General features: G+C 33.2%; 2 protein-coding genes across 2 annotated transcripts in view; both read right to left on the reverse strand.

Moving 5' to 3' along the window:
• Positions 1-11,256, reverse strand: part of LOC107455201 (leucine-rich repeat-containing protein 1) — a 363,163-nt gene that overhangs the window by 206,040 nt on the left and 145,867 nt on the right. The window lies entirely within an intron of this gene.
• Positions 1-11,256, reverse strand: part of LOC107444767 (sushi, von Willebrand factor type A, EGF and pentraxin domain-containing protein 1) — a gene marked incomplete in the record, with an annotated part of 87,241 nt that overhangs the window by 63,620 nt on the left and 12,365 nt on the right. Inside the window, 1 exon segment of the mRNA XM_071182932.1 lies at positions 2,144-2,323. Within this exon segment, the coding sequence (XP_071039033.1) occupies positions 2,144-2,297 (154 nt within the window).

The raw sequence follows: 11,256 nt of genomic DNA on the forward strand, positions 1-11,256 counted from the left end.
CAACTAGAAAAACTAGATCATCGTATTTCTACACTCTCAGATAAAGTTGATCCAACACATATTAAGAACTTAGAGCGACAAATTATTAGGATATCAGACCAGCTAGATGAGCTTAAACAATCTTGCCATACTCCAACTTATAGCGAAATCGCCAAGAGACAGCTTCCTCCCGCACCTATTATCATCACTGCTGAAGACGACAGATCTGGTGATGACATCATCAAAATCATAAATGATTCTACAACGCTACCAATTGTGAAGAAGGTTTTCAAGACAAAGAATTTCGTCGAAATTAAGTTTCACGATCATGAGGCAAAGACTAAATTAACAAATAGCATCAAAAATAAGCTCGAATTCCACGACAAAGAACAACGCCTTACCTCACTTATAATTCTGAATGCACCAGCTCTCTTTGATGGCAACAGTATATCCAACATCCTCCAGCATTTCAGAGAATCATCATTTGACAATAATACCATCACCTAAACAAAGTCAATACCTCACAAAAAACATGTTGACAAAAAACATCTCATTGTCAATGTTAAACTTGCTCAACAACTCCTGAGGACAAAACACATCTATATAGGCCTTAACAGAAGCATTATCAAAAAAAGAAATCTACTCCGACGCTGCTCATGGTGTCAAGGTCTTGATCATTCCACCCACTCTTGCACTGAAGAATTCGCCACTTGCTCTAACTGCGGAGGCGACCATCACACAAAAGATTGTCACTCCGACAAAAAATATTGCATCAACTGCTGGCACACCAATACCTTTTTTGGAACCAGCCATAATCCTTATCATCAAGCCTCAGACATCACTTGCCCTGCGCATCGCCAGGCCCTCCTTGAATTACGATCACGTTCTAATGATTATTAACTGTTACCACCTTCTAGCTATAACTTCTCAGTTTCTTCTCAATCTATTCACATATGTTTGTTGAATATACCTATCGCTAGAGAAACTCTATAAACATTTTTTTCCTCATTGCAGACTTTTTGTAGACGACTCTTATTTTTATTTTTCTTATTTCATATTTCCTTTCAAATTTCTTGCTATCCAGTTTCCTTGAGAGCCTTACACTTTCGACAGCTGTCAAAATAATCTTCTTATGTTTTGCAGTTACTTATCTGCCATGTAATTTCATTATTATTAAGTTAAAATTAATTTCTATGCTTTTTGTTTTAGGCATTTCTCTATGCCTTGTATTTTATAGTGTAAATATTTTCAAAATTTAATTTATTCTTTACATGTCATTTATACTTGTTGCTAATGTAATTTTTTGTGTTTTATGTATGTTTTGTCAGTAGAATGCTTGTTCTACTCTCGTGTGCCCTGAATAGGGTGGGTCGAGGTATAAATAAACAATAAATATACACTCTCGGTGTTAAGATACACTTCATTTCAGTTGCCTTAAATAGAATCTAATATGAAAAATGGAGTAAACAGATTTAGTGATGCAATGCAAGATATTATGAGTCTCTCTTATCATTCCTGAAATGTGTGCAGAGAGGTCATTTTAGTTCACGACTCAAACATTTATATTCATTCCAGAGGAACGTTTGAAATTTTCTCATTCATAAATTTTTTTTCCACTTATTTAAAAGATGGTGATGTTTAGGATCGTTCTATTAAATATTAATAGCGGTGTAATCCATGTTCCATCAGGTAAGCCAGTATTTCCCAAACTTTTGACTTTTGTGCACCCTTTCTAAATTTTTTGCAAGGCTGTGTACCACTCATAAGAAAATGAATGTATTTTTTACAATTAAAAAAATTGCATAAAGCTAAAAATCACAACTGGTTGTTAACACCACTCATTATCAACTGTTAACTCTGCGAAAAATAGCCAATAGAAAAGCACGTCATCGTAAATTTTCATGGCTAGCTTTGTTTTTAAATAAATAATTTTTACAATTTCGTTTGTTGCAAGATATTTCGCATAAGAACGCGTACCCCCGCTAAACTGCGGGGGTCCGCGTACCACACTTTGGGAAACACTGATGCTAAGCTATAAGGTCAGCATGTCAAATAATTAGTATTTATAAAATTATCTCAAACCAGGTATTCATGATGCTTTCAATGAAACTATAAGTAGATTAAAATCAATATTATTAAAATTGCAGTATAAAAAGAAAAGAACCTTTTTGTCGACATTCTGGTGAGTGTTCGCTCCATGATCCGTCTCCTTGACACACCCTCTCTTTGGGTCCGGACATCCAGTATCCCTCTTCACATGAATACATAACTCTGGCACCAAAATGATCTCCGGTCACTTTGAACTGTCCGTTCTCCATTGGACCCAGTTCTGCACAATGCAAATCTGAAACAACAAGGATTAGAATATGTTTGTCTGTGCCCTGTCAACCTTCATCTATGTACCCCCATCATAGAATGTCTTATATACTAGTGAATTGGAATTACAATTTTGTAGTGGTAGATATACACTACAGTACTCCCCCACCAGAAATATAATTGTGATAGATCTCGATGAACGGATACCACTAGTTGATTCAGTGCGGTTTTTGTGAGAAGCCGAGAGAACTGTATTAAGACCACCGTACGAATTGAAGTCGTGGTCGAGCCTGTGTTGACTTTTAGAAGTCGAGTGAATACGTTGTATGTGTGATCGAGACTGAGTAGCAACAGTTCGAGGAGGTGTCGCAGTTACGAGTCAACTGTTCAATGTGGACCCTCCATCGAAGTAGGCGTGTTCCAATAGAAGTGGTAGTTTCTGTCATGGGTTCATATCCCGTCCGCGTCACCCATGTGGGAAGAGCTGTATAGACAATGTCAATCTTCATCTATGAGAAGGTACTCCACCGCAGAATCGAGTTAACATGTCTTGTGAAAAGACGGGAGAGCTGTATTAAGTTCACGGTCGCTCCTGTGTTGCTTTTAGCAGTCGGGTAAATACGTTGTGCGTGATCCAGACTGAGAAGCAACGACGCGAGGAGGTGGCGCAAGTAGCAAAGTTCGGTGTGAAACATCCATCGAAGTAGGCTTGTTTAGATAGAAGTGTTCACATCACATCCGAAGGTTATCCATGTGGAGAGTTACCGACACTGTCAACCTGTGAAAAGGTAGCCCACCGTAGAATCGAGTTAACATGTCTTATATAGTACTAAAAAATAGGAATTATAATTTTGTAGTGGTAGCTATACACTACAGTGGCTATTCTTTATGAGTCTCTTCCACTAGTCTCAATAGATTTCAAAACCATTTTAACTTATGGGAAAATCATGTATGCCGAAATCATTTAAAATCAAGTTGACAAATATTACGTCATAAATCTCACTACCTTATCAGAGAAAAATATCCCCATGTATAACCCTAAAAATAATAGTCAATACAGAATTCAACTGTCATCAATCACATTGATAGCGTTTTGACTCCATCACGTGTGAACACTATTGTTATGATAACTCGCCAGTCGTGATGTCCCTTATCACTTAAATTTAATCACTGAAATTAGTAACGCTTTATCTTTAAACTTTTGCATATTGATACTAAAGTCACGTGTCTCTTTGAGGGAATTATTATAAATAGGTAAAATATTTCTCAAAATTTCTCTCGTATAAATAGAAGAGTCGCGATATTTGAGCACTGGCCACCACTCAGGTTCGAATCCCAGCGATGACTGATAGATACGAATGACGCTTCCGGCTCAGGCAGCCAAAAAACCGAAATGAAATATCAGCATGACGTCATATATACCCAGTGGTGAATGGATCGGGATTGCCGTGGGACGTTTTTCGAGGTTTCCTTCTCCATCTAACGAAAATGAGAGTAATCCGGTAGAAGCTTGATCACAGGCGAAACTTTTCCTGACAAAATGTTTTCACTTCCATTGGCGTTTTAACATTTAAAATAAGAAAAAAAAATTAAATTCATGTAAACCTAAATTAAATCCTAAAATTTTAAGTGTTTAAGTTTTTTTCCCCTCCTGAATATCAAATTGCAAATAAATGAAGGTAGGGTATCTTTTCATTATTTGTTTACATTTTATTCTAGAGAATAAAAAATCAGCCATTATAACTTCATTATTTACTTTCTTGAATTCACTTTTATCGTTACTTGAAGTTTTTAATCACTTATGTGTATGTGAAATTCAAGATTTCCCCTATGGTCATAACAACCCCTTCGACGATTGAAAAAGTAAACACTCTAATAGCAGTTAATGGATTTATTTTTTCTTAAACCATCGCCAAATATGATACATTCATTCTATCTGATGTTTGTACCGCCAAATTCGAACAAATAAAAAGCAGAAATGGACAATTTAGTCTCGCATCCAAATCATCTTTTCCATCACACAAATCATTTCTTCGTTTTATTTCTGGAAGGAAAATAAATCAATGAACCGTGGGAGGGTACTTTTATCAGATAGCCGAGAGCAAACAACGACTGATAGAAGAATGAGGAGGGGTGGGGAAACCAGTGTTTGCTAGAAATATCTCAGAAGTATCTGTCTTCGTGCGTTGATATATCTAATGTTTTGGCGACGCTTCTTGACCTCACGAGCAGAGGTTTGCGGTTGGCTTCCATTTTTATTTCATCTTTTCTGTTGGCGACTCGGAAAGGAAGGTTTGTTGGATTATTATCTGAATAGGGAAGAATTATTTTCTTTTTTTTTAGAACTGGGTTATTATCAGGGCTAAAGAAAACAGAAGGGTTGGTTCATTCTTCTCTTAGAGCTGAAGCTACATTTTCCTCCTAATGACTTCAATCCGCACACAGATATCGGAGATCGCGAACAAAGATATTATGAAAACTATGTTCCATTCTTCCTGTAAAAATAAGTTCGACTTTTCTAGATTCAAACTTTACACCATGAGCACATTATTTCAGTTCAAAAAAAAATTCTTGGTCATAATATGAATAAAAAATGCGATTTTAAACTAATATTTTATATTTATTATTTATTGCAAAAAAGTTTTTCACTAGTTGTTGTAAATGACAAGATAAATACTTTGCAACTAAAAAAAGCTTTGCAATATAAAAGTTTTGTACGTTCCAATTGAGCAATGCAGTTTTGCAATTTTCACGAGTTGCAATCACGCACATTGGCACTTCGTTAACAATTTTAAATTTTTTAAATTCACTACAAAAACTGAAGAAAATCATTATAAAAAAACAACGAGTGTCTTAGAATCTGCCACAAAAAAGAATGTCCACTATTAGTTAGAGCTAGTCAGGCCGAACGCTCTGTTCTTAAATTATAAGTTCAACCTTTGCTCCGCCGTGACGTCACAGGGGAAAATCGCAGGCTTGGCGAGGCGAGATTTTCTTCAAAGGAGTGAACCATCCCTTCTCTTTAGTCCTGGAACAATGTATTGGTATATCGTGAAATATCGTTTTTAATTATAGTGGAAGTAAAATTATATTCTCACAAAATATCGTGAACTCGGTAAATACTGACACACGATATTTATCAAAAAATAGGTTCACTCGATAAATATCGAAAATGATCAACGGATGTTAATAAACGATAACTACCGAAAAATGCCGACACTCCATCAATATCGATACACGATAAATATCAACTCTATCACGATTCGATTGAGTAAAACCCACTTCCGAAAAGAGGAAAGTAAATCTTCAAGGATATTGGCGAATGAACTTCGCTGTTTCGATTGTCATTGTTGCAATTTATGTATGAATACCGAGTTTTTTAAAACTTTTAGTTTACATATTCTACATTTCCTTATAATTCCTCAAATATTTTTAAAATTGTGATTATTAAAAGTATTCTTTTTTTAAAAAAAATTATGACGTATCACGATTTCTGCCGAAGAATAGTTCTGATATCACCCAGCACCAGTTTTCTGGAAGTTATTCCTCTTAGAATAAAAAGGAATAATCAAATTACTTTATATTTCAACTATCCTTTTAACAGCAAACGAAGTGCATGTTGCAGCTATTAAGTGCACAGATCTGACGAAACTCTAGCTAATCTCTACAGATGAAATGAATTGCCCCGTCTAAGTGCGGAATCGAATGTCCTCCACATTTCACATATTTAACATGCACATTAACTCTAAATTCAGTCGACTCATTTGTTGAATGTTTTGATTTTTTTGGAGAATGTATAAAGACTTATATACATACAGAAGATATTTTTTTAATTTTGAGTACACTTTAGAATTACTAGTTTATTTTGCATTGAAAAATCAAATGCAAATAACTGTGCACAAATTTTATATTAATAAATCAGTTATTTATTCAGCAATTTATGGAGGAAGAAATTACATTACTAATTTTGTAGCGAAAATCATAACTTAAAATATCGTCTGCACTAATTAATTAGCATTTTGGAGGTCAACCCCTCGAATCATTAAGAATGAGTCCTAGAACGTGTAGATCCGATAATTAGATCAAAAGTTATTAAAAGTGGTCCATTTTTTTTATTTTACTGTATGTTTTTTTTCTCAAATCAAAAAGCGAAAAAAATTGAATTAGATTCACACAGCAAACGATTATTACATAAATATGAGTTCACCTATTTCTTTCTTTAAAATCTTTTGAGTTATCAAAACCTAATAATTTTTTTTCTTGAAAATCGTATGAAAACTGTAACTTAGCATCTCAGAAAACGCAGACGATAATATAAAGAAAAGGAGAACTATTAGTTTTCGTAAGAAAATTTTCATTAATACGCGTGTAAGAATTACCGAAGTTCGAAAATGTTGGTTTTTAATGGCTAATTCGGAACGTTAATATGTGAGTTAATTAAACGTTCTAAAACTGCTATTCATAATGTTTTAAGCAAAAAAGTCTGTTAATGAAAACATAAAGAATGAAAATATAAAAGAAAAGATAATTAAATATAACAGATATACATTTTCAAACTTGCAACGAAACAGAACTTGTCTCTTTGCGCACTTGCCGCAAACTAACTCAGAGGACGAGTAGAACCATACAACAGTCTGGTGCACATAGAGATCATCTTCGAAAATTAAGAATATTAGAGGATCATAAGGAAGTGAAGTGGGCAATTGGAAAAAAATTTTTTTTTCATTGGCATGCGGAGATATAGCACTGTTTATGTTTATAATGCCAAAATGGATAATTACTTCATCACTGAATTTTTATCAAAAGATAAAAATTATTCTAACTATTCAACACTTATTAGCTAAGACAACCTAATAAGAATGCCAGATAAGTATCTTATCAACCTAAACTTTCTTTCCTTTCATTTTCTAGTTTATCTAAGAAAAATATATAATAGCAAAGAAAAGTATTTAATTCAAAGAAATAATCATTCCAAAAGACGAAAACAAAATCTGAAATAGATAAAAATATGTGTCACAAATGCGTATCTTCAACTTTTCTGGGGGCATTCAAAAAGGTTCTAAAACTAAGGAGATTATTTCACCAGCATCGTTATTTTCTCTTTTTCAAGTTCTTATTAATGTTTAGTTCAAAATAAACATAAATATTTCATTAAAAGTAACCATCATTTCAAAATCTAAAACAAAAAATGGAATTTTAAAGAAATGTAACTGTAGAGATTTTTCTCGGGCATTAAAAAAAAGCTAATAAAATTCAAGAGGGTATTTTAACGCCTCGTTATTTTCTCAAGTGCTTATTCATATTAAAGACAAATATTGAATTAAAAGTAACCACCATCATTATAAAAGCGAAAACAAAATTTGAAATAGTAAAGCATAAGTGTCCATCATTTTTCACCTTTTCTGGGGTATTTAAGGAGGCACTAAAGACACAAGATGATATTTTAACCTTATTTTCTTAAGTAAAATGAAAGAGTTTTCTTGTGTTTATGCATCTTGACGGGTTTTTTTCTTTCTTTCTTTGTATTACCTGAAATCAATGCTGAACAGAATATTGGGTATTGTACGGAGTGAAGTATCTTTTGGAGAGATCGCGAGTTATGAAAGGAATTTTTCAACTTCACGTTTGAATTATCATAGTCAAATTTATTTTTTTTAAAATATATTTTCCTACTTTCGTAACAAAAAAATAAATACACTATTTAAAGAATCATCACAGATTTCCTATGAGAAGTTAAAATAAGTGACATTTTTATAGTCTAATTTTTAATAAATCAAACTATTATGCTTTAAAGTTAGCAATTTTAATTTATTTTAAGAAAAAATTTATATTTTTTTTTCGACATTAGAATTTAGAGATATCTAAATGAATAAGATCTCTGAAACAATCCCTAAAATTATATGTAAAGATTTTTCCTAAGAAAAATATATGCATCAAAAATAATTTTTTATAGAAATTGTAAAGACCCATCAAAATAAAATGTATGAAAGATGTTATAGAATGAAATTATTAATGTATGAAATTTAGCTTTCTTTCAGTTCGGGCTATTTTCCCCTGAGAGTTCAAAGGGGAAAAAAATTATGAGGGAAGGAAAAGCTTTCAAAAATAAGCATATTCCAAATCCCTCCCGTCTGTAATATATATATATCTATAGAAATATTACCCCATTTTTAATTTATTGTGCTGGCAATGCACAGTATGGGTGTCTAAATGAGAATTTATCCTGAAAATATCTAAGAAATCAAGCTATTTCATGTCATGACAGCAGGTACAAAAAAAATAATCTAAAGTTATTTCGTTTGTGTTTAACCAGTTTTCACTTGAAATATCTGAAGATATAATGAACAGATATGCTTTTCAAGCAAAAACTGCAAAATCTAAACAAAATTTTAAACTATTTAAAGTGATCGATAGACGTGGAATTAAATTAGAAATATCGATAAACGTCTATCACTTTTAAATCGCAAAGAAATAATCATAAAAAGATTATTTGAAGCTTTTTATGTTACATCCTCATTTAAAGGAACTTACTAATAATATTTATTTTTCATATTCTTGTTTGCTATTATTGGTTTTTAATGATTTCTAAATGAAGAGTTTAAAAGATTTAATCTAACGTTAGTCCATATTATCTTAGTAGGATACTGCTTAATAATTATTATTTTTTTGCCAATTACATGAATGCGCACTTATAAGTGATTAAGAAGTTGACGATCAATTTCATGCACAGCCTGTTTTAGTAAAGCATTCAATTGATTGATTCAATTGAATGCTTGACTAATTGATTCAATTCATTGCGGTGGTGAACTCACTCAAATTTAACAAAAACTCTCTGGAAATTCAACTGAAGGCACTTTCGAATTTCTGTCAAGTGAAATGAAGACTGTTTCCATACATCAAGTGCAAGGCTTTTGTAGAGGTACAGTCGATAGAACGACCCTCTCTGGTCGAAGTGATAGTGGACGTTATAACGCGAGAGCACAAAAATACAGTTGGCACTTATATAAACGTTTATCTATTTATAAGAAGCCCTTGTGGTATGCCCAGAAACCTCGAGTCTAAAAAAAAAATAAAAACAGGAAGAATGCTGTTTTACATCGAGATTGTGCCACCACTTTACAAAAAGAGAAAATAAAAAAAGGTAATAAAATAGGATCCCTTGATAAAGCACATTTAAAAAAATCATGCGGGAGGTGGTTCCATTACAATAATGGAAAATTGATCCACCATTCAATATTCACTCATTGAGGGCAAAAGAATTTACCCACTTTTAATGGGAAAATGAGAGTTCTTCAAAGAACATCCGTTTTTGGGACTTGTAGAAATGAAGTGAAAATGTCGGTTGCAGTATTCGAATAAATAATTCAATTCTTCTGAGAGTTAAAACGGTGCGGTGTCTAATAGAACAGCAAACGGGTATCGTAATGGAAATAATGCAATAAAGAACAGTTTGCTGAAACGAATGTATGGTAAAATAAACTAACATTGTTCATAATACATTATTTCTATAATAACGGGTGGTAGATAACTGCGAAGAGTCAACCCAAAACAAAAGACTGGGTACAATTTTCAGACAAGAAAAAACATCCATTTATTGTCACACGAATTTAGGTTGTCGTGTAACATTCGAAATATCCCTAAACCCCTATCTTGAAATAGATTCTAATGGATTTGAAACAGTCAGGAGTTTTACTCACTTAGGATCAACTATCACTATCGGCAACAGAATGACTCCTGAAATAAAAAAACAGATTCTATCTGGCAAATAGGGTTGAGAAGATTTATAAAATCTTTCGAGAAGTTCTTAATCTACAAAACTCTTGACAGGCCAGACATACTGAGACTTGAACAGTGACTAAACTGGAGGCAATATTTGAGAGAAAGATTTTGAGGAGTATACTGGGTGGTTTAAATGAAAACAATCACTGAAGAAGGAGATTTAACTTTTAACTGCACAATATTTATAAACAACCCGATATTATTAAATACATGCAAATAAATAGAATGAATTGGATGGCCCACGTGATTCAAATGAGTGAGGACAATACAATTAAAAAAGATGCTGCTTTTTAGACCCACTGGAACGAGGAAAGCCGTGGTTGAGATGGGCTGACTCGGTGGAGCAATCTTCAGAGGAAGGCATTGGCCCACATGGGACTGTCTGGCCAACTATGATGATGTCACGTTCGAAATGTGTAATAACGTCGAAAGAAATAATTTCTTTGAGACTTTTTATAAATAAAATAATTTAATTAAATATTGGAGTCTATAATGAAATGAAGGGTCGAATGGACTTTAAAATACGATCGCGCTCTATGGAGTTAGCAAACGGGACTTACATCGGTCGTGATAATGTAGGGGACGCTGTAATGGGAGTCTTACTGTATTAAATTCATTCTCACTTTTAGTATTGTGAACAAAATACAACACCTTTAACATTTGGGAAACTATCTGATTCGATATTTTTCTGTGACAATTATTCATTTTTTGAAGAAGAAAAAAATCTTCCATCGTTCCGTAGAGCACTTAGGTGAGTAGCTGAAAATTTAATATCGACTCTATTTTTTCGCGATATATAACATCAACAACACCTCACGACTCTCTTTTTCCCTTGCCTTGAGCGAAAATCGAAACCGTACGTTTATCTTCGCACTTTAATTTCCTTGTCGCCGTCGTCAAGGAAAATTGACAGGAGAGAGCCTCAAACATTAATCTTCTCTCGCCGAATCCAGGAAAACCTGGAACCTGTGTTCCGAAAATTTTAATTATTTTTTTTTCTCTCTACACACATTTTGAATTTATGACTCTTATTATTCCAATTATGTTAAACTAGTCAAATCCGACGTCCAGCTGTTCCGCCTATTAATAGGAAAATTTCAAATATATCGAGATTAAAAATCATAGTGAGAGTAGATTTAATTTCTCTTACGTGATTTTGTGGGGAAAATAATATATATATAT

Source organism: Parasteatoda tepidariorum, chromosome 7 (genome assembly GCF_043381705.1).
Source record: "Parasteatoda tepidariorum isolate YZ-2023 chromosome 7, CAS_Ptep_4.0, whole genome shotgun sequence".
Lineage (NCBI taxonomy): Eukaryota > Metazoa > Arthropoda > Arachnida > Araneae > Theridiidae > Parasteatoda > Parasteatoda tepidariorum.